At 42.9% G+C, this 22,033-nt stretch overlaps 5 protein-coding genes and 1 long non-coding RNA gene across 7 annotated transcripts; 5 read left to right on the top strand and 1 right to left on the bottom strand.

Annotated features, from left to right (window-relative positions):
• Positions 1 to 118: 118 nt before the first annotated feature.
• wdr35 (WD repeat domain 35) lies at positions 119 to 13,733 on the top strand. Of its 2 annotated transcripts, XM_047015867.1 has the most exons (28): positions 119 to 442; positions 769 to 886; positions 1,966 to 2,037; positions 2,614 to 2,706; positions 2,882 to 3,010; positions 3,271 to 3,404; positions 3,861 to 4,026; positions 4,283 to 4,428; positions 4,795 to 4,920; positions 5,155 to 5,340; positions 5,714 to 5,746; positions 5,830 to 5,890; positions 6,603 to 6,747; positions 7,016 to 7,085; positions 7,343 to 7,396; positions 7,505 to 7,614; positions 7,762 to 7,981; positions 8,144 to 8,224; positions 8,605 to 8,741; positions 9,637 to 9,840; positions 10,025 to 10,171; positions 10,445 to 10,577; positions 10,723 to 10,833; positions 10,980 to 11,144; positions 11,259 to 11,393; positions 11,660 to 11,816; positions 12,465 to 12,705; positions 12,840 to 13,733. In XM_047015867.1, exons 1-28 carry the CDS (start codon positions 419 to 421, stop codon positions 12,988 to 12,990), a joined length of 3,549 nt encoding a protein of 1,182 aa, XP_046871823.1. In that variant the 5' UTR covers positions 119 to 418; the 3' UTR covers positions 12,991 to 13,733. The 2 variants fall into 2 exon arrangements, with proteins under 2 accessions (XP_046871823.1, XP_046871833.1); XM_047015877.1 differs by lacking the exon at positions 5,714 to 5,746.
• LOC124464029 lies at positions 8,748 to 11,721 on the bottom strand. Its single transcript, XR_006955687.1, has 3 exons — positions 11,635 to 11,721; positions 9,824 to 9,869; positions 8,748 to 9,273 (listed from the first exon to the last, which is right to left on the bottom strand). It is a non-coding gene; the product is annotated as an uncharacterized LOC124464029 (long non-coding RNA).
• Positions 13,734 to 15,138: 1,405 nt separating the features above from the next.
• Positions 15,139 to 15,613, top strand: LOC124464020 (histone H4-like). Its single transcript, XM_047015901.1, has one exon. It carries the CDS (start codon positions 15,153 to 15,155, stop codon positions 15,585 to 15,587), a length of 435 nt encoding a protein of 144 aa, XP_046871857.1. The 5' UTR covers positions 15,139 to 15,152; the 3' UTR covers positions 15,588 to 15,613.
• A 1,425-nt stretch (positions 15,614 to 17,038) lies between these two features.
• Positions 17,039 to 18,386, top strand: LOC124464013 (histone H1-like). Its single transcript, XM_047015888.1, has one exon. It carries the CDS (start codon positions 17,262 to 17,264, stop codon positions 17,895 to 17,897), a length of 636 nt encoding a protein of 211 aa, XP_046871844.1. The 5' UTR covers positions 17,039 to 17,261; the 3' UTR covers positions 17,898 to 18,386.
• A 1,463-nt stretch (positions 18,387 to 19,849) lies between these two features.
• LOC124466109 (histone H2A-like) lies at positions 19,850 to 20,838 on the top strand. The gene has a single exon (XM_047017792.1). The coding sequence runs from the start codon at positions 19,868 to 19,870 to the stop codon at positions 20,252 to 20,254; it is 387 nt and encodes a 128-aa protein (XP_046873748.1). The 5' UTR covers positions 19,850 to 19,867; the 3' UTR covers positions 20,255 to 20,838.
• A 240-nt stretch (positions 20,839 to 21,078) lies between these two features.
• Positions 21,079 to 21,667, top strand: LOC124466102 (histone H3). Its single transcript, XM_047017781.1, has one exon. The coding sequence runs from the start codon at positions 21,218 to 21,220 to the stop codon at positions 21,626 to 21,628; it is 411 nt and encodes a 136-aa protein (XP_046873737.1). The 5' UTR covers positions 21,079 to 21,217; the 3' UTR covers positions 21,629 to 21,667.
• Positions 21,668 to 22,033: the final 366 nt, after the last annotated feature.

The raw sequence follows: 22,033 nt of genomic DNA, 5'->3' as shown, positions 1-22,033 counted from the left end.
GGTTTGAACCCCAGCCATTACCACAATCATATATCTGCTGCAACCGTTCAACCAAAGCACAACTTCAGAAAGGACTAAAGGAAACCGCCGTTACAGTTTCCGGTTTACAGTTACCTTGGATACCGAGGAACGCCTTAGTGGTAGCAATTAGCTAACGTGTTAGTGAGCAACAACCTTATCTACATTTGAGAATAAAATCCAGACTTTAAGGAAACCATTTTTTAATTGTGTTTTCTTCCAATGCGTTCTCGCAATGGAACAGATATGTAGCTAGCTGGAAAGTGGTGGTTGCCTTGTTTAATGTGGTTGATATCTAGTTAGCTTTGTGTACTCTCGTGCTAGGTTAAACATTTGAAAAACAAACTAACGTGCTACTTTGCCTGCAACATTACGTAGATAGCTAGCTAATAGCCGAGCGATGTTTATTTATCTCAGTAAAAAGGTAAGCTATCATATTAACTAGTTGGTTTTTATTGACAGTATTGAATCGTTTTGAGAGATTTGGTTGAACGTTTTCTACACCCCTTAAAAAGTTAGCTTGTTCGCATCTTATTCGCAGCACCATTAGAGTAAGTTAACCTTGGAGGCAATGCATTGTGTTGTCTGTGTACCTCTCTTTGTGACGTTAGCATGTCCCCCAAAATTAACATTGATAATTGTAACATTGGCTAATCTAGCTACCTTAACTTGGCCCTCTATGTTTCTATGTGTGACAAAGGGCTTGCTAATACTAAAAAAGGTTGTAATTATGCTGAATTTATGTCCCAGATTGCCATCCCCAACTCCATACACTTGAAGTGTGTATCCTGGAACAAGGACCAGGGTTTTATAGCTTGTGGAGGGGATGAGGGTCTTCTTAAAGTTCTCAAGCTTGACACTCAAACTGGTAAGCATGCAGTTTCATATGTAGTAAAGCTGTGTATTGTCCAGGCATCTGCTTTGTGTCCAACCATGCCAGTTCTTTCAATATGACCACAGTGCCACCAGCATATTGTGAGCACAAGTCTATCACATCTATGAATGTATCTCACTCAGTTGGTGTGTAGACAAGTTTCTTTTTAGTTATTTAGAAAGCACATTTTAAAACAACTGTTGACCAAAGTGCCACAGGCTGAGTAGCAAAAGCTATAAAACAACACAACACATACACAAAAAAAAAAAAAAAAAAAAGGAAACATAACTGTCATACTGTGGTACAACACACAATACCCATGTTCTGTTGGTTTTGAACAGCTACTGTAGTTTACTGTAGTTTGGTGATAAAAGAAAACTAAATCTTTCATGAGATTTGGCCGTGTGTACCGCTTGTTCCTGGAAACATTTCCTCTATTTTCTCTGTTGTAGATTTAGGTGCCTGATTTTAAGCTGTCGGATTTGTTATCAAAAGCCTTGACAATTGTGGACTTTAATCAGGATGGAGAAAAGCGTACCACGAAAAGCGTACCGCGAACAGTGTAAAAGGATCTAAGACCCAATTAATTTACCCTAATGCCTCATGCATTGTTTTGCACCAATTGTAAACAGCAAACCTCTTTGTATGCAAAAAGATCAGCCAATATGTCTTTAGTGTTGAATTTTAAAGGAACATGGTATGATTTCTTTCTGATTTTGTTTTGTTTTTGTCCCCTATAAACACTTTAGCTAATGAGACCCTCTGTGAGTTGTTTAGCTACACAGACAGCTCAGCGTCAGGGGAATGTCCACTTCTAATTTTTGGTGTGGCATGCTACTATCCAGTCAGTTATATTACAGCATTCCTCTTCCAGCCAATCGTCTTCAGCGAGGCGGGTTTTTCTCCATAGCTTTTTTTATGAGATCACTATCAATCAAACTTGAGATGGAAGAAAGTGACAAAGTTCAGACAAGAATTGGGGGGCTGTTGCTCATATTTGAATTAATTAATTTGAGATTGAGAGTTGGTTTAAGAGTTGATTTTGATTATTGAATACTTCTCTTTCTCAACAGATGATGCAAAACTCAAAGGACTTGCAGCACCCAGTAATCTATCAATGAACCAGACACTGGAAGGACATAGTGGTGAGTTAAACACCTTGGGGAAAATGCATGGATAGGAAGCTGAGTTAAACACCTTGGGGAAGATGCATGGATAGGAAGCTTTTGTGCCTTCATTGCTCCTTTCTCTCACAACGAAAGTTGCTTGCTGGGAGGCAGTTTACAATTATGTGTTTGGGGATGTAACTGTACAAGAGTAGACCTTATTCTTAGCATCAGATACTTTCCCTGGCCCTTTCTTTTAGGTGCAAGAGCATTTCTCAAAATAAAATAAAACATTCCAAAAGTAATTCTGGACAAGCAGAGTGGGTTATTTAGATTTGTACACATTAGGATATTATGTACAACATATTTTGGACTAAGGCTAAACATTTAATTCACTATGTTAGTACTTAAATGAAAAAGTATCACTTTCCGCAGATTACTGTCCGTTTTAAACACAGAATACAATATGGACACTAGCTTACTATAATGATTCATTATTCATTTATTTCAGTGGCATAAAACTCAATGTTCATTTTAAGTTACTCTAATTTGTTGTACAAAAAACCCCACGACAATTACATTACTTCTAATTGGCTGTTGAATGCTGTGACACAGGAGCAGTGCAAGTTGTCACCTGGAATGAACAGTACCAGAAGCTCACCACCAGTGACCAAAATGGCCTCATCATTGTATGGATGCTCTACAAAGGTGTGTACGTGTTTGGTCTACTAGTATTTGGTCAGACGCATTGTTTTTATGTCCACTGCAATTGGGTTTTGGAGACAGGTTGCAATGGGGTTTCATGTAGTGACAGATAAGAGCATTTCATTCTGATTTCCAATGAAAAGTGACATGTGTTTTGTGCTTTCCTGAATGGTGTCAGGGTCATGGTACGAAGAGATGATCAACAACAGGAACAAGTCAGTTGTTAGGAGTATGAGCTGGAACGCAGATGGCCAGAAGATCTGTATCGTCTATGAGGACGGTGCTGTCATCGTTGGATCCGTAGATGGTAATAAATGTGCCTTTTGGAAAGCAAGGACATGTTCAACATCAACCTTGCATCTTCAAGGACTAGAACCTTGCAATGCTTCTGGACTAGAACTTGAAACAGTGTGTATGATCATTGCAGTCTTCATTGATGGGGATCACAACCAATGTGTCAAAAGTACACAAAGAGAAAATAATGTATAGGTCCAACTGTACAACTCCTCCTCCATCATAACACATGTTATGATGGAGGAAAGTCTGTAATGTATTTGGTTTTCTTAGGTAACCGGATCTGGGGAAAGGAGCTAAAGGGAATCCAGCTTGCTCATGTGGCTTGGTCCCCAGACAGCAAGATCCTCTTATTTGGAATGGCTAATGGAGAAATACATATCTATGATAATCAAGGAAACTTTATCGTAAGTCAACCTACAACATTTGTTAGGTCTCACTTCTAATGTTGGTGATTTCCCCCAAACCATTTGTAGACTTGTTTGAACTGTTTATGGGAAAACAGGAGAAACTAATAGTGGAGATCATTGAAATCTCAGAACATTCAAACCTCAGCTAACAAGGCTGGAGTTGCTACACTGGCTTATTCAAGACTGCTAAAAGTTTAACTGTAGCTGGTGTTGCACAAAAAAATAACATCACATTACAACTTCTCATAACTGGAGTAAGGGGGTATATTTCATACAGTTTCTATATTTATCATTAGCATACAGACCCACATCTGTAGATAAAAAAAAAAATCTGTTATAAGGAGTGATTGCTAGTACTCACTCCTTAAGTACTAGATTTCAGTGTCAGATATCAACTCTCCCAACTACTCTGTAATCCGACACGGTCAAGTCATTGTTGCCGCTGTGTTGCAGATGAAGATGACCCTCAACTGTCTTCACAACGTGACGGGAGTCATCAGCATTGCGGGGATCCACTGGTACGCAGGGACTGAGGGCTACGTGGAGCCAGACTGTCCCTGTCTGGCCATCTGCTTCGATAACGGCAGGTGCCAGATCATGCGCTACGAGAGTGATGACAGTAAGTTTCAGGCCTCAGGTCACACCTTGCCCCCTGCAACCTTGTGGTGACCTGAGTTCATCAGACAGGTGGACGTTTTGATTGCGGTGGTGTTTGCTTTATATAAAAGCATCTGCTAAATTAATACAATGTTATTTAATCAAATAAAATAAACTGTGTTTAAAGGGAAGTGTGGGTGGCTGATGATAACTTTCAGAAACCAATTGTCAGGACCCCCATCATTTTACTCAACCCATCATTTTATCCCTCTAATTAGAGCCCGTGTTCATAGACACGCTCATGAACGTGGCCAGTATCCAGTGGAATCAGTGTGGCAGCGTGCTGGCTGTGGCTGGCTCCCTGAGGGTCTCCACCCTGGACAAAGAGGTCAACGTGGTTCAGTTCTACACTCCGTTTGGAGAGGTGAGAGACAGCACTTGGTAGTTGCTTGTGGTAGACTGGCCCATTCCTAATGTTACCTTTGATTACCTTGAAACCTTGAAATGTTATGATTGGATTAATAAACAAAATAATAGCGAATGCTATTATTGCAGTACAGTACATACATTGCAAATTACTCCTTAAAGAATACCCAAATTAATTCTAAAATAATTCATCTATTTATGCTTTAACACAGTTACTGTCAAATGCCATATCTTCGGGAATCAAAAAAGAATTGGTACCCTGTATGAGAGGCATTTCCAAATAAAAAAATCTAATTAATTGAGGGATTAATTATTCTAGGATCAGCCCCAATATGACATTCTTTATTCCCATGTTTTTTGACAGCATCTGCGGACTCTAAAGGTTCCTGGGAAGCAGATGACAGCTGTTGCCTGGGAAGGAGGAGGACTTCGTATTGGACTGGCAGTGGACTCCTACATTTACTTTGCCAACATCAGGCCAGATTACAAGGTACAAATCTGGTTTAGGTCATCTGTGCCTTACTGCCTCACTGCTGACTGAGGAATACTGTCCAATTAAGCACAATGTCAACATAAGATTCAAATAGGTCTGATTAATTCTAAACAACACAGAAAATCTCTAGTTTGAGAATCCTAAATATGCATAGTCAGAGGAAATGGCAGACTGCTGTCATTTCACAGTAACTATCTCTCTCTCTCTCTCTCTGTCTTTCTCTCTCCACAGTGGGGCTATTGCTCCAACACAGTGGTGTACGCCTACACAAAACCAGACCGACAAGAGCACTGTGTGGTGTTCTGGGACACCAAGAACAATGAGAAGTTTGTGAAATACGTCAAGAGTCTAATGTCTATCACCACTTCAGGAGACTTCTGCATACTGGCCACCAAGGCAGACGACACACATCCTCAGGTACACATTCAGGAGCATCATACTGTCACATCCTCAGAACTAGGACATGAGGGTCATTTTCTGATCTGGACCAAGGGATTAAAAGTGCACCACTGTAAATGGAAGAGTCAGGGACTATGAGGTGCATGCATGACATTTCCCTGGACTACACAACAAAAGATCCTACACACTTCAGATCAGGGCCATATGCCGATTAAAAAAACATTCAATGCATATGGAAATGTTCCTACTACCCCATTGGTCATATTTGACCAATATACTTGTCATTCAGTAATCACATTGATTCACCACTGGCCTCTGATTACCATCATGCATGTTGGTGTACTGTAATAATGTCCTTAACTCTCTGCACGCCCTACTTCTTGTCACAAAGGAGGATGCTGAGTTAGAATCGGGGAGTGCATTGGTAAAGTATACTTCTGATACATTTAAGGTGGTCAGATTTCTTACAATGCTGGCATTAAGTGGCCATTAATGATGTTTTTTCAGTATGTGTTGGTTCTCTGTAACTCCATTGGGACTCCACTGGATTCAAAGTACATTGATATCGGTGAGTCCAGAAAAGTAATATTACATTTTCGTGTCAAGTAAATATTTGTCTCAATGTATTGTTGACTAAAATATGACTGAGGGAAATGTTATTCCTGTCATTGAACAAAAACAAAACGTTGAACAAAAACATTTTTGTTTAGTACAGAACGGCTTTGACCTTAAATAGTTTAATACGAGAGATGCATCAGTCGATGTTGCATCTTTCTTTCTGAACAGTTACATTTCAAAAGCCAGTCTGGATTTTTTTCCACTTTCAAAAATCTCTTTCATGCGCCCACTGTCTCATAGCGAGTGAAGGGTGGAAATCTGTCTGGCTCGCAAGCATTTGTTAGTCCCTGTCTGGTAGGCCAGGCTGATGCTACACATTTACCCAAGTCCTCATGTGAGGCAAGTTCAAAGTGAGTCAAACTGTACGTTCTGGAAAAGTTGGAATGAACTCCAGATATTAGAGTGTGCTAAATCAACAAAGGATTGGGGGATCTATGCTTTGTCTCGGACTACTGCATCTGTTCCTGTGTTTTAATTAGAAAAATGTTGCCCCTGTCGGAAATGGGGAAATATCATGTAGATTGAGAACTTTAGGTAGCCTTTTTTAAACATGGTTCTTTGTTGTACTTACATATCAATGCAATTGTGCTCCATTGAAATTCATAATTTGTCATATTTTTCTGCCTGTTTTAATTTTTTCTTGGTTGGTGTGCATTTCTTAGATCCACTGTTCGTGACGATGACAAAGACTCATGTCATCACTGCGTCTAAAGAGGCCTTCTACACCTGGCAGTACCGTGTGGCTAAGAAACTGACTGCCCTGGAAATCAACCAAGTGTCCCGGACTAGAAAAGATGGCAGAGAGAGGTGTGGTGGGGGGGGGGGGGGGGGGGGGGTGCCCGTTCAAACACCTAGTGATGGTATTGGCCTGGCATTTGTATGTGAGGGTGTTTTGACAGTAACGTGAAAAAGGTCAGAATGGCTAGACTGACCAGAGCACCAGCCCATGGACCGGCTTTGTAAGGACTTACTGTCCTGCCAAGCGTGTCTGCATGCCCAGAGGATAGTCCAACACTGTTTTCCCCTCTCTTTGTCCCTCTCTTTCTCCATGACACCCACATCCACACACACACAGGGTGTACCACATTGATGAGACTCCGTCAGGGAACACCGAGGGTGCCCTGGACTTTGCCAAGGCTTTCACAGTGAGTCACAGCAGCCTTGCAACGCCAATTAGCACTTTATCTTCAACTGGAATCCTTGTTGAAACTGAAAAAGGCCAACCATAATGTAAAAAAAAAAAGTGACATTATTCCACATGATAACCCAGAACTATGACTTCATTACTATCTGCTTCATGGCTATAGTGTGTTAGTGCTATGTCTGGCCCCCTCCCAGGCCCAGATGCAAATGCACATCAGGTGAAGTTGTAATGGCAACTGTACCTTTTTTTACTATTTAGGCAACACAAGATCATATTTGCTGCATTACAGCGACTGACAAAACTCTTATTGTGGTAGGTACCTCTACAATTGTTCATAGTCGGATTATAAGAGTCCGTTTAGAAAAGTCTGACCTGTTTTTAACTGTGTGCACTTATGTGTTTGTTCTCATGTGACCACAGGGACGTGAGTCTGGGACAATCCATAGATACAGTCTCCCTAACGTGGCTCTGATCCAGACGTACTCTCTTAACTACAGGGCCTACTATGTCTCCTTGAACTGCAACTCTAGGTGAGGGTTGACTTGCACATTAACCTGTTAACATTACTGAATGGTGTTGGGGGCTTGGGTTGGCTCGTGGACAGGAAATCAGTTCCATTTTCTTGAGCGTGTTTCAAGCTCCTTTGAATTCACTTTTTGATGTGGTCTTGTCTCCAGCCGCCTGGCAGTAATCGACGTGTCAGGAGTCCTGACCCTCCTGGACCTGGAGGTGCGCGTGTCTTCAGGAGACAGCTCAGGCAGCCCGCTTACTGTGGGGGACCCATCCAAGTTTGAGAGAAAAGATGTTTGGGACATGCAGTGGGCGAATGACAACCCTGATCTGTTTGCCATGATGGAGAAGACCAGGATGTATGTATTCAGGAATCTCGACCCAGAGGTGAGATTTAAATAGATTTTTAAATATAAGTTTTTTTTCTTCACAAAAATGTCAACCACTGTTACAACCCTCTTGGGCCAGTAGATCAAAAACATAACTCTTAACTGCTTGACAATGTTCTGAAAATGCCTCTTGTATTATCTATCTTTGTCTCATGATCAGGAACCCGTCCAAACATCAGGCTATATCTGCAACTTTGACGACCTGGAAATCAAATCTGTCTTGCTGGATGAAATCATGAAGGTACCAATTTTTACACTACATTTTCACATAAATACCAAAGTGAAAGGAACAAAATCTTTACACTGACCCAGTCTCATCTATATACTCAAACTCTGCTGATGCATCAATGCTGTGTCACAACCCGCTCCGGGCCGTGACAAAGAGGGAGTTGACACAAGGGGGTTTTAAGGGCAAAACAAAGGATGTGTTTAACGACTAGTGCAGAGCAAAACAAATCCACTAGGTGGACATCACAGCTGTAACCAAAGATGGATTATTCTAAATTATTCTTAAATCTATCTCATAAATGTTGCTTATCTAGGAGATCATGTCAGTGTCTTAAGTGGTGTATCGGTACACTGAAACCTGCTGTCTTTTTTCCTCCACCATATACTCCATAGGATCCGGAGCGGCCCAACAAGGACAACCTCATCAACTTTGAGATCCGATCCCTCAGAGACAGCCGTGCTCTGATCGAAAAAGTTGGCATTGATGACGCTTCCCAGTTCATCGAAGACAATCCTCACCCTAGACTCTGGTAAAAACATGCAAAGCTACCTCCGTGTTTACACCATGGAGTCTGTAAATAGTCTACATTGAACTACACTTTATTCTTGACAAGCATCCTGAACCATTTCTATCTGACCCCACCCTCACGATAATAGTCAAGTGTGATCAAGTGTGATCCATTAAAGCAGATTTACTGGAGAGGTGGACTTTATATTCTGGTATATGCTACCAGTTCCCTGAAGTTTGTTTGAATGGGAAGTGCAGACAGTCAATGTACATTTTGCTTAGACTTATTGCTGTATTCTGTATTCATATGCACGTCATCGAAGGTAAGCCATTTGTTTACCTTTCACGTCAACGGAAATTATATTCAAGTCTTTTTGGAGAATCCCCACACAGCTGCGACGGAGCTTTGGACATTTAGAGTGGTGCTTTGGTAGCAGAAGTCCCATTGACGTCTTGAAAGAGGAGTTTGTGTGTCTATGTTAATTCTCACAGCAGCACTAGGAATTTGTGAACCACTGAAATGTCCCCATCTGCCCTCAGTTCCGAAAACCGACCTGCAAAGCAACAAAAAAAAAGAGTTCATGGAAATTCCATTAAAGGAGATTCATTATCTATCCAATATTAATGTTAAACATTTTGTTTAAGATTTGACAGTCATTGCTGGATACATTTGTGTGGTCATTTGTCCCTGCATGTTCATATTTTGTTTGTGATAGTGGTGGTGTTTGTGTTCAACCAGGACCAAGAGAAAACCTGACATGTACACAATCTTTGTTTTCACAATCTTTGTATATAGCTTAATCGTATACCACTCACAATTTCTTATTTTTTATTTTGGGGGGGGGGGGGGGAGTAAATCTGTAGCCAGATATTTTCTTCACTGTAGTTTGCCTGCCATCCTGTTTCCTGCCGCTTAGGCGACTGTTGGCCGAGGCTGCGCTCCAGAAGCTGGACCTGAAGACTGCAGAGCAGGCCTTCGTCCGCTGCAAGGACTACCAGGGCATTGAGTTTGTGAAACGCCTGGGAAACCTGCAGAGTGAGGCCATGAAACAGGCCGAGGTGGCAGCCTACTTTGGGCGGTTTGAAGAGGCTGAGAGGATGTACCTGGACATGGACCGCAGGTGAGACGGTCCACAGCGCCACATGGTGCCTGAAAAACATATTTGATAGTCATTTCATTTCCTGTGAATGTGGTGGTATACTTTGTACAGTATCTGTAACTATTGATACTGTAGACAACTTTGTTGTGTTTTCTTTTCTTTTTTGTGCAAATTTTCCCTGGCTTGCTTTTCCTGTCTCGTTCAGAGACCTGGCCATAAGCCTGAGGATGAAGCTGGGTGACTGGTTCAGGGTTCTGCAGCTGCTGAAGTCAGGCTCAGGGGACTGTGATGACTCCTTGCTGGAGCAGGCTTACAACGCCATCGGAGACTACTTTGCAGACCGTCAGAAGTGGTATGGTCATGATTGTGTTTCATTGAAAGGGGTCGATGAATATTAAAAAGGGGTTCTCTTGTGGAAACAGTGGTGTTTGTATGCATGTGCATGTTCTAATTCAGCCTGTGCCCCTCTCACCCCCAAACTCCATTTTTTGGGAAGGTGCTCTAAATATAAAGAATAACATAATTTTCGAGCTACTTGGTCAATAGGTTGACTTAGAAGCTCTCCTCAAAGGCCACATATACATCTTATGCTGAAATATTTCTTGCCAAATCCTCCTTTCTTTAGGGTAAACGCAGTGCAATACTATCTTCAAGGACGCAACCAGGAGCGCCTGGCAGAGAGCTACTACATGTTGGAGGACTATGATGGCTTAGAGAGGCTGGCTAATTCCCTTCCAGAGAACCATAAACTACTCCCGGTCAGCTCATCTTTATTTTTTGTCCAACACTCAACACTACACTTCACAATCGCTCATGACTGATTGTTCCCTTTGAAGTGACCATGCTTACTCTGTTAAGAACTTATTTCATGGCCAACCTCCTGTTATCGTCTTTGTGTTGTAGGAAATCGGACAGATGTTTGTCACCGTAGGCATGTGTGAACAGACCGTGAATGCCTATCTCAAATGCAATCAGCCCAAGGCTGCAGTCGATGCCTGCGTTCATCTGAACCAGGTATGAAGCCGGAGCGTGTGTCTTGAACATTTGCTTAAGGAAACATAGTCCAATCTTAAGGTTCATGTAATATCAAACACACTGTATCAGATAATTTGCTTCATTAGTATTTACAGTCAAGTTAATTCTTGACTTTTGGTTCACAGTGGAATAAAGCAGTCGAGTTGGCCAAAAACCACAATATGAAAGAGATCAAATCTCTTCTCGCCAAGTATGCGTCTCATCTGCTAGAGAAGAATAAGACTCTGGAGGCTGTGGAGTTGTACCGTAAAGCACACCATTTCTTAGATGCAGCCAAGCTCATGTTCAAGGTACATTCATGGAATTTCTACTGTAGCATCAACTACATGTTGGAGGGATATTCGATGCAACGCTACAATCGAAATGAAACATGGTTATTTGACTATTGTGTGTGACCTTCTTAGATAGCTGATGAGGAGGCTAAGAGAAGTACCAGGCCGCTGAGAGTGAAGAAGCTGTATGTGCTGGCAGCACTGCTGGTGGATAACTACCATGGGCAAGTGAAGACATCACAGCAGGCCAAAGGAAAGAAATCTGAGGTAATTTACCAACCTTGGTAAAAGACTGCTGTCAATTTTTGCTTTTTTGGGGGATTATAGGTCTTTAATTAAAGGTGGTAAATGTTGTTAGCGTTTTAGAAATGAGAAACAACTTTTAAAAAGACTTAAGGCACACAGACAATCAATCATGCCTCTTCAGCAAGATTGCCTTTTTTGTTGTTGCAGATTTTCATATGATTTCAAAAGATTACCAGCCAAATGTGAAGCTACATTCTCAGACCTTTCTCTGCGTTGTTTCCGTCCAGGCCACGTCTGCTCTGGCTGGGCTTCTGGAAGAGGACGCCACCTCCTCTGATGATCGCATTGTGGACCATGCCTGGCGCGGGGCAAAAGCCTATCACTTCTTCCTGCTGGCTCAGAGGCAGCTGTACGATGGCTACATGGAGAACGCCATGATGACAGGTACCCCTTGGACAGGGATTGAGAACCGAGGTTCATAGGCAGGTTTGCAGAAGCATAGTTTACCCATTCTCTTGTTATTATCTAGATGTATTTATGTACTGTGTGTATGATCAAAGTGTGGTACTTTTAAATAGGCAGAACCTGAACATGTCAGTGGGTCATTTTTCCAAATCAGAGTTGGTTACAAACCTTAAGGATAAGAAAATGACTTCTAGACACTGTTTAGGGGTGTGACTCATTTAGCAGACACTCTTATCCAGAGTGACTAACAGTAAGTACAGGGACATTTCCCAGTGGCAAGTAGGGTGAAGTACCTTGCCCAAGGACACAACGTCATTTGGGACGGCCGGGAATCAAACTGGCGACCTTCAGATTACTAGCCCGATTCCCTAACCACTCAGCCACCTGATACCTAACATGATCTATATTAGTAAAGAACATATCCACTGTGTCACCTAAGCCTCCTAAACATGAATGGGAGGGTTGGATATAACTCTGTGATGGAGCATCTGACTGCAGATTTAAAGTTCACAGGTTCAAATTGTCCCTTTTTGTCACTTTGGGAAAAAAGCGTCTGCTATATGAATACATTACATTTCATATGTTGGGATTCCACCATGACAACTTCATCTTGTCCCTCCTTACTAGCTCTCCATCTCCGTGATTATGAGGGCATCATCCCTGCAGTGGAGATCTATTCCCTGTTGGCCATCTGTTCCTCGGCCAACCGGGCCTTCGGCACTTGCTCTCGGGCCTTCATCAAGCTGGAGTCCTTGGAGAGCCTGAGCCTGGAGCAGAGGCAGCTTTACGAGGACCTGGCTCTGGAGATCTTCACCAAGCACAGCCCCAAGGACAGCCGCAAGTCAGAGCTGGACAGCCAGCCCGAGGGGTAAGAGAGGCTAGGCACTCGTGTCTGCACAAAGCCCTTTTCAAAATGACTAGAATTGCCTTAAATATATAGTTCCTTTGTATCTTGATTATACATACGGTTAATGATCTCATCCCTGTCCATTCCCTCAACAGGGCAGTAGGGAAGTTGCCCACTTGCATTGTGACTGGGCGGATCATCTCAGAGTACCAGTTCTGGATGTGCAGTGTGTGTAAGCACTGTGCCTTGGAGCAAGAGATTGGGAGCTATAGTTTTTGTCCACTTTGTCATAGTTCATTGTCATGACATCCAGAGGCTTCTGTGCAGATCTGAAGTCATTTCAAAGATGGAGAATATTGTTTCCTTGCTGTTAGACGTTTTCAGGATTTGGCTTACGAGATACCAGATTCTATATAGATTTTGTCATTTAACTTGTTTACAATAGGTTAAAAATATGTTGTCCTATATTCTCACATAAAAATAACCTGTTTTTTACATTTTAGATATCTTGCATAACCTATCTTGTTCATTGAATGTAGCCTATTCAAACATGTATCCTCTGTTTCTTGTTTTATCATAAAATCTGATTAAAAATAAACACTATCGTGTAGTATATATATCATATTATATATCAAAACACGTTTGCAGTTTCATGCATTTTCTTGAGCATCTGTGTATCAGTAGATCCACTCAAAATGAGTTGTAACCTAAACTGTCTTTATGTTAAATGTAAGTGTAACTTACTTTATTTTAACAGCTGAAAGGTGTTCTGTAACTGTTAAAATGTTTACACAAAAGATTGACAAATGATTCACAAATGATTATACAAAAGTATACTGTTGCATATTAAAAAAATATAGTGAATGTGAAAGAAGTGTTTTGGTATGCATTTTCAGATAGATCATGCTGGTAAATAACCAGTACTTCCCACAGCCTACATTATATTGACACAGTGTAACGCTATATTGTAAACTTTATCTATCTCACTCTCGATAAACCATGTCTGCCACCTCTTGCTATGAAGTAGTATTTTAAGTGTGTTGCGGCTGTACGTGTAGCCTAGTTCGGTTATTTGAAGAAAATATAGCTGCAAGCAGCAATGGAGGGGCCAAGCAGTCCAGAGCAGGACAAGGCCTCCATAGCACTTGCGCAACAATTAAGTCACAACAACCTGTTGCACTCATGCAACACGCCAAGTTTGGTTGAAATATCTGTTTGCGTTCCAAAGTAGTGATTGTTTACAGTGTTTTTTTCTGGTATAACACCGCAGGCCTCCTCTGCTCGTGGGAACAATGGAACCCAAGTTTGGTGACAATCGCACAAATGGTTGCTGAGTTACGCTCTCACGTGTCTTTTGCGGCTTCGCCGCCGCCTTTGATCGTCTCTACCGAACAAACGGTTTTGAAAATGTAAAATCCATCCCGACACCTTTGTGAAGCTTGGTCTGAAGATCATCTGTGCCAAATTTTGTAAACATTGGACAACATTTGGGGCGTGTAAAAGGTTTTTAAACTTTTCCATGAAATCCAAAATGGCGGCCGCATCAATTCGGTTATTATGAAAAGTTATCAATGGCCAGGCTTGATATCTCACAAGACATCAACAGACAAAGAAATTACTTTATTAAGTTAAACACTTCAACGGTTATTAGCCAAAACACGTTTATGCTTCCGGCCACGCCCCCTTTTAGTCACATGACACCATTTTTGGAGGACATCCTTAGAATAAGGTTCCGAGTAGGCGTACCAACTTTGGTGTCACTGCTTCAAAGAACTGCTGAGATATGGCTTCACTTCCTGTTTGGCGGCTTTTCTGCAGAATTTGATTGGCTGTACCGGACAAACGGTTTTGAAAATCAAATATCCTTCGATAGCTTTTGTGAGGCTTGGTCTGAAGATCATATCTGGTAATTGTGAATAACATTTGACAAAATTTGTAGGAGGAGTAGGCTTTTAAAGGTTTTTGATAAAACCGGAAATAGCGGAAAATCTATATAACCGGAAATTGACGCCATGGTGTGCATTACACTCGGCTTGATCCAGGGAGTCCAATGGTACCTCACTTTTGAAAATGGGTCATACGGTTCAAAAGTTGCGTGTGTAAACACAACTCCAACTTTGACCCGTTGGTGGCGCTAGAGTGCCAAAGTATGGGACATGAAACTTTGTGACTTGAACCAGGGGACTGTCCCTAATGAGTGTACCAAATTTCACAACTTTCGACCAAGCGCTTCTAGGGGCTGCCATAGACACCCAGTCTTAAGAATAATAATAATAATAATAATACCAATTACAATAGGTGCCTCGCAGCTTCGCTGCTTGGCCCCTAATAATAATAATACTACCAATTACAATAGGTGCCTCGCAGCTTCGCTGCTTGGCCCCTAATGACAGCCTATTTTTTTTCAAAAGAAAGTGGGCTCTTTTTTTTTAAGGAAAGCTCCACCTACCTAAACAGATTCTGGCTCCATGTCCCTCCCATTGCAACGCCCACACGCAGCGCGGACTGCTTTCCATCAAGTCCGCAAATGTGCTATAAAGCCATTGACTTTGCCGGTTGCAGCCACTCCCAAGAAATTCAGCGTCAGCAACATGTCTGGAAGAGGAAAAGGTGGCAAAGGATTAGGGAAGGGAGGCGCCAAGCGTCACCGCAAGGTACTACGTGATAACATCCAGGGTATAACAAAACCAGCCATTCGTCGTCTTGCTCGCCGCGGCGGAGTGAAGCGTATATCCGGTCTGATCTATGAGGAGACACGCGGTGTCCTGAAAGTGTTTCTGGAGAACGTCATCCGTGATGCCGTGACGTATACCGAACATGCCAAGAGAAAGACCGTGACCGCTATGGATGTTGTGTACGCTCTGAAGCGTCAGGGTCGTACTCTATACGGTTTTGGCGGATAAACATACTGACAACCTCTCAACTTAAACCAAAGGCTCTTTTAAGAGCCGCCCACATTCCCGTAATGGAGCTATCCATGTTTCAAAATTTGCATCAGGACATCATGTTCCACAGACTTATAGCGGCTGGTTGACAAATGTCTTGAAATTTTAGGCTAGGTCATTTGACGTTTGACCCTCCCGATCGACTAAAATTCTGTTCTCACTTAAGCACTCGACCAAGGCAAACAAAAACTAGATTCCTAAAGTGTGCCATCCATCCTGACTCCCCCAGTCCGCTATTAATCGTCTCAGTGCCTCGAGGTGCACTGCTCAGAATCGGATGTTCTCAATTCATGAATGACATCTAGTCGTGCCCATATTTCCTCGTGCTCAGGGTTGAATTACAGCGGTGCACTCGCGTTTTATCTTTTTTGTTACATTATAAACATTAAGTCATTTAGGAGACGCTTTTATCCAAAGCGACTTAGAAGGAGCAAAAGATGCAGGTAAATTATAAAAAACGAGATGGCCCCAAAACAATGTGGGATGCCGAAACATACATTGTGAAAAGCAAATTAGAGCCAATGGGTACACAGAAGTTAAACAAGTTACAACTAAACGACATGATCCTCGAAATTATCCGTGTTAACTGGTTGAGCGCCTGAAGTGAACTAATAGCCTAATTAAATAAAAATAGGTTATGCCTTTCAGGATTATTACATATTAACTAGCATATGTTACCACTCGACACCCAATCCAGAAGATAGGTTTATAGGGAACTATGAAGGCTAAACACAATCATGCGTTGGTGAGGCCTAAACTGTCCTTGGAAAAGACACTTGGCCTATCCGGCACATTTTTGGCTATTAAAGACAAACACATTTAAACCGGCAACAAATGAACACAATAGTCAGACAACAGCTATGCCATCATCAATCTCACCAAGAACATCACTGTGGAAGTGAGGTCGATCGAATAAGCCCAGCTAACGTGGAGCCGTTGACCTCCAAATCTGTTGGTCGAATCGTGCGTTGTGATGCAACTCTGATTAATTGTCCAAAGGTGACAACCACAAAGAGTAGCCAAATGATGTGTCATTGTTTAAAAATGTTGACACAATTGCGAAAGAGAAGCCTAGGCCTATTAGCCTAACTCGACCTGAGCCCCGGTTTCAATACTGTGTTTTACATCCCACACAGAAGACCCATTTTAAAGGCACTGGTACTGAATCTGGGTATTCTAACGTTGCTTAACATATATCCAAACAACTTAGCTCACTGGAAAACGTTTGTTGGTCGATAAAGCATGCACTTTTAGACACTTTCGTAGACAATTGGCACAGGAAAACCAATGTGCCCTGCTCCCTCCGCGAGACCAACGGCGATGTTTTGAGCTTGCCACAAAAGAGCTCTTGATAATTCAGGTGTCCACGCGACTCTCTTTTGAACATTAAAAGGGCTACTCACTTTTCCAATTTTCTTTTGGATCGTAGCTTCATTAAAAATAGGAATTTTAGGCTATTATTCGCAAAGAGAAAACACAAGTGTCAGGGCATTGCAGCAACAGAGCAGCCGACCCGGCAGGGTTGAGTCTACACAGTTCTCATGTCGTGTTTAAGGACAGCCCACTGCCTCTTACCCAGCTACAGTCATAGATTCAGACGTGTGTGATTAGTGCTTACCGAGAGATAGAGACATGGCAGAAGTCGCTCCAGCCCCCGCTGCAACCGCCGCCCCGGCAAAGGCACCCAAGAAGAAGGCAGCCGCCAAGCCGAAGAAAGCCGGACCCAGCGTCGGTGAACTTATCGTCAAGGCTGTGTCCGCTTCCAAGGAAAGGAGCGGTGTGTCACTAGCTGCTCTGAAGAAAGCCCTGACGGCCGGTGGATACGATGTAGAGAAGAACAATTCACGCGTCAAGATTACAGTTAAGAGCCTTGTCACAAAGGGTACCTTGGTTCAGACCAAGGGAACCGGCGCCTCTGGGTCTTTCAAGATTAACAAGGCTACCGAGCCAAAGGCAAAGAAAGCCGCAAAGAAGCCCGCCAGTCCTAAGAAGGCAGTCGCAAAGAAGCCTGTTACAGCCAAGAAGCCCAAGAAGGCCGTTGCGAAGAAGCCTGCTGTCGCAAAGAAGTCTCCCAAGAAGGCTAAGAAGCCCGCGGCAGCCAAGAAGGCGACCAAGAGTCCCAAAAAAGCCAAGAAGCCCGCAACACCCAAGAAGGCAGCAGCTAAGAGCCCTAAGAAGGTGGCTAAGCCCAAGGCAGCCAAGCCCAAAGCTTCAAAGCCTAAAGCAGCCAAGCCTAAGGCAAAGAAGGCAGCCCCCAAGAAGAAGTAAACATTTTCAGTATCATGTACTACAAAAAGGCTCTTTTAAGAGCCACCCACCTGTCCATAAAAAGCGTATCACCATTTTGTTTGCAGCACACAGTTGACACATAAGTCAATTAGAATTTGGCTGGCGCATTGTCTTGAAATAATGTAGCCTATCTGCTGTCGTTGACAGCAACCGGTTTGGCTGATTTACCATAAAACCCTTGCCGATTGTCTACGAGTTTAGGACTAACTCGTGTCTAAGTGACAATAGCCTAGCTAGCCTATGTAAAGAGATGGGTAACATTCTTATGTGGATTATGAGTTAGGCATGGTACATTCGGCGTAGGCTAGTAGCCTACTTTTCAATGTCATCCACTAGCCCGTTTTTAAAAAGTATTGTAGACATTTAACTGAAATATCTAAAACCATTAAATCTGCGCGCTTTTTTTCAGTAGCCTAATGGATTATTATAATTGGCGCCCAAAAATATGACAAATAGTTGGTCCCTCCTGAGGGTGGGGTGCAAGAGCGTCAAATCCGAAAGGAGAAACTGCCTTCTGTCGCTCGCTGTTTGGATCACGCCACATCGGGTTTGTGACCAATCAGTGCAATTGAGAGGAGCGGAGCGCTGTTCACCCATATGGGGTGGAGCTCCACGAATATTTGTATCTGTGCAGTCTTTTGAATATCATTGTAAAGCCTACTCTACAGTAAGCAAAGGCATTATGAGTGGAAGAGGCTAAACTGGCGGCAAAGGCCAAAACCAGGTAATCTCGCGCCGGTCTCCAGTTCCCCCGTGGGTCGTGTCCAGACTTTTTCCGAAAGGGCAATTATGCCAAGCGAGTTGGCGCTGGTGCACCGCTGCCCTGCTCGAGTAGTCCTACTGCTGAAATTCTGGAGCTGGCCGTTAACGCAGCCCGTGACAACAAGACTCGTATTATTCCTCGTCACCTGCAGAACCGCAAAACGATGAGCTGAACATGCTCCTTGGTGGTGTCATCATCTCTCAGTGTGGCGTTTTGCCCAACATCCAGGCTGGGCTTCTGCCCAAGAACACTGAAAAATACATACATTTCAATTCAAAAACCCATTGTTTCCCATTTCACACAATCCGCAGTTGCTCCCTAAACTGTAGTTTAAGCATGGATTTTCAAACATCAACTTTTTCCAAGGACCCCCCCCCCCCCCCCCCCCCCATAGTCGAAACACCCATTCAGCATTCCCTTTGTGCTTTTAAATTGAAAAATATGCTTGTTTTATTGGTGCAAATGGTCTCCATCTGTACATTATGTTTCATTTTTTATGATAGGCTACAGCACCATTTAACAATATATAGTTTATGGCTATGGTTCGCGGACCTCACTTTGAGAACCTCTGGTCTGAAGGACATGTCATGAACATTTCAACATGACGTTGGCATAGGCTAGCCTACACATTTTATCACTTATGATCAAAAGTGTCTTAGCCTAAGACAAGCTTTTATTTCAGTGATTACACAATGTATCCTACTTTCGATAACGTATTTTACTTTATAAATACCTGGCACCCAAAAAGAGCGAAAACCTGAACTCAGTTTGGGTAGCCATAGTCTCACAAGCCCTGGAGTTTGTCTTAGAGACTGGACACACTTTGCCCGAGCAGCAGATGGCACTAGACTCTTTGACAGACTTAATAGCCTAAATCACATTTCTTTCAATTCAAACTTACAACGAAAATGTTACCGATAGGCCTATCATAGCCCTGGACTAAAGTTAGAAACAATGTAGCTAATTGTTGTTGCAATCTACCATAACATCAACAGAAGGAATGGGGGTTGGGACTGATTGATGTGTAAAAAGTCCGACTTCCTAGCTAAAGTAGTTGTTCCTTCTGATTGGATAACACCACACCGGGCCCGTGGCCAATGGGCGCCATTAATTCCATGGTATATAAACTGTGCTTCGGTCAAATAGACCACGCATTCTAACTGTATAGCATTTGTAATATTTTAAAATGAGTGGAAGAGGTAAAACCGGAGGGAAAGCCAGGGCCAAGGCAAAGACTAGGTCATCACGTGCTGGTCTTCAGTTCCCGGTAGGTCGCGTTCACAGACTGCTTCGGAAAGGCAACTATGCCCAGCGAGTTGGAGCTGGTGCGCCGGTGTATCTTGCAGCCGTGCTCGAGTACCTTACTGCTGAAATCCTGGAGCTGGCCGGTAACGCAGCCCGTGACAACAAGAAGACTCGTATCATTCCTCGTCACCTGCAACTCGCTGTCCGCAATGACGAGGAGTTAAACAAACTCCTTGGTGGCGTCACCATCGCACAGGGTGGCGTTTTGCCTAACATCCAGGCTGTACTTCTGCCCAAGAAGACCGAAAAGGCCACCAAAGGAAAGTAATTGTGTTGCGTAGACTTCGAAGTGTATCACCCATCCCAACCCAAAGGCTCTTTTCAGAGCCACCCACACCAATCTCAAAACCGCTTTCTTCCATCCTGTCCAACAATGTCTTAGTTGTTGAAATGATGCGATTCTCAAGTAGAAATACATGTCAGAGTGAATACGAACCGCACTTGTTTTGGCTAGACTTGAACCCATATGATCAAATATAAGTCTGCCGGTTAGTGAGATGACTTGATACAAAGAGAGCGTCGATCCAACCTAGAACTGGAAAGTCGTTATACAAGCAAAGTTGGCTATCTTGTAGCAATCAAACGGACTCGAAATGTTACAAAGGACTTTTGATAGCCTACGTGTAGAGAATAAACACTACTCTAGAATTAGGACCATCACAGCCTTACCCTCTACGGTCCATAAACCTTATGTTGAAAATAAATGTGCCTGCTGGTAGCCTCCTTTAGGACTAAAATGTTATTTTAGGGTTTGAGTTTGGGCTGCATGAATAATAAAGCTGTATTTGTTGTGCACTAGTAGGCTAGGCTGCAGGAAATGGGAATGCTCTTGTAGAATGTCACAGTCATATAATGTCAGGAATACATTATTTTTATTTAATCTGTCTTTGTTTCAATCTGTTGCGCTATCAATTAGGCCTATTAAGGTTCAATAAACAGTCAAGTCAGCTTCGTCTAAAAATTGAGCGGCCTTATTATGCACATCAATAACAAAGTAAATGAAATGAGCTTGGAGGGAGGCTGGGGCGGGGTCTTGGGTTCAAATTTTAGGCGGGCAAAAGTTACTCGATTTCCGCGACCAATGGTCATCAGAGGAGTAACCGACAGCCTGCCAATGAATTTGCTGAGAGAGGCCGTCGAATCAGCGCACGATGGGACTCAAGATGGGTTATATAAACTTCTCGATTAATAAAGTTTATAATAGCGCGACTCTCATAGAAAACGCTTAATCATGGCTAGAACAAAGCAGACAGCGCGTAAATCCACTGGGGGTAAAGCCCCAAGGAAACAGCTTGCTACAAAGGCTGCTCGTAAGAGCGCCCCAGCCACCGGCGGAGTGAAGAAGCCCCATCGCTACAGGCCCGGAACCGTGGCCCTGAGAGAGATCCGTCGTTATCAGAAGTCTACTGAGCTTCTGATCCGCAAGCTGCCGTTCCAGCGCCTGGTCAGAGAAATCGCTCAGGATTTCAAGACTGATCTTCGTTTCCAGAGTTCTGCTGTGATGGCACTTCAGGAGGCTAGTGAGGCCTACCTGGTCGGTCTGTTTGAGGACACCAACTTGTGCGCCATCCACGCTAAGAGGGTGACCATTATGCCCAAGGATATCCAGCTGGCCCGTCGCATTCGCGGGGAGCGTGCTTAAACATTACACAACCGTCCTATGACATAAATGAACCAAAGGCTCTTTTAAGAGCCACCACCATTAACATCGAAAGGCAATATTGTCCATGTTACAAGCTTTAAGAAGCTAACTAAATGAAACTATACTTGCTACGAGGGTTGTTTATTTTCAGCCAATTCAATTTATTTGGACTAATACCGTCTTCTACCTCCTGGGCTAAAATGCAGCATCAATTTAAGTCACCTATGGTGTTTTGGGTTCAGTCTGCAGTCGGTAACTTTTACACAACCAATTGTATCATTCACAACAATTCGTGTAAACTGATACATTATTGCTGAATTTCTGTGATGTTATGTAGAGCGCCCTCACCTGGCGTTCTGTGTTTACTACAGCACACTGGTATTTACTCTTGATTTATTTTTTTGG

This window comes from Hypomesus transpacificus, chromosome 3 (assembly GCF_021917145.1).
Source record: "Hypomesus transpacificus isolate Combined female chromosome 3, fHypTra1, whole genome shotgun sequence".
NCBI lineage: Eukaryota > Metazoa > Chordata > Actinopteri > Osmeriformes > Osmeridae > Hypomesus > Hypomesus transpacificus.
This window is presented reverse-complemented; position numbering and strand designations above follow the sequence as displayed.

Excerpts from the sequence above, each read along its gene's own strand:
- LOC124466109 (XM_047017792.1), top strand. The coding sequence starts at position 19,868 with ATGAGTGGAAGAGGTAAAACCGGAGGGAAAGCCAGGGCCAAGGCAAAG.
- LOC124466102 (XM_047017781.1), top strand. The coding sequence starts at position 21,218 with ATGGCTAGAACAAAGCAGACAGCGCGTAAATCCACTGGGGGTAAAGCC.
- wdr35 (XM_047015867.1), top strand. The coding sequence starts at position 419 with ATGTTTATTTATCTCAGTAAAAAG. Across the intron at positions 5,747-5,829 it reads TAGAATCGGGGAGTGCATTG|TATGTGTTGGTTCTCTGTAA; the intron begins GTAAAGTATACT and ends ATGTTTTTTCAG. Across the intron at positions 7,086-7,342 it reads ACTTTGCCAAGGCTTTCACA|GCAACACAAGATCATATTTG; the intron begins GTGAGTCACAGC and ends TTTACTATTTAG.
- LOC124464020 (XM_047015901.1), top strand. The coding sequence starts at position 15,153 with ATGTCCCTCCCATTGCAACGCCCACACGCAGCGCGGACTGCTTTCCAT.
- LOC124464013 (XM_047015888.1), top strand. The coding sequence starts at position 17,262 with ATGGCAGAAGTCGCTCCAGCCCCCGCTGCAACCGCCGCCCCGGCAAAG.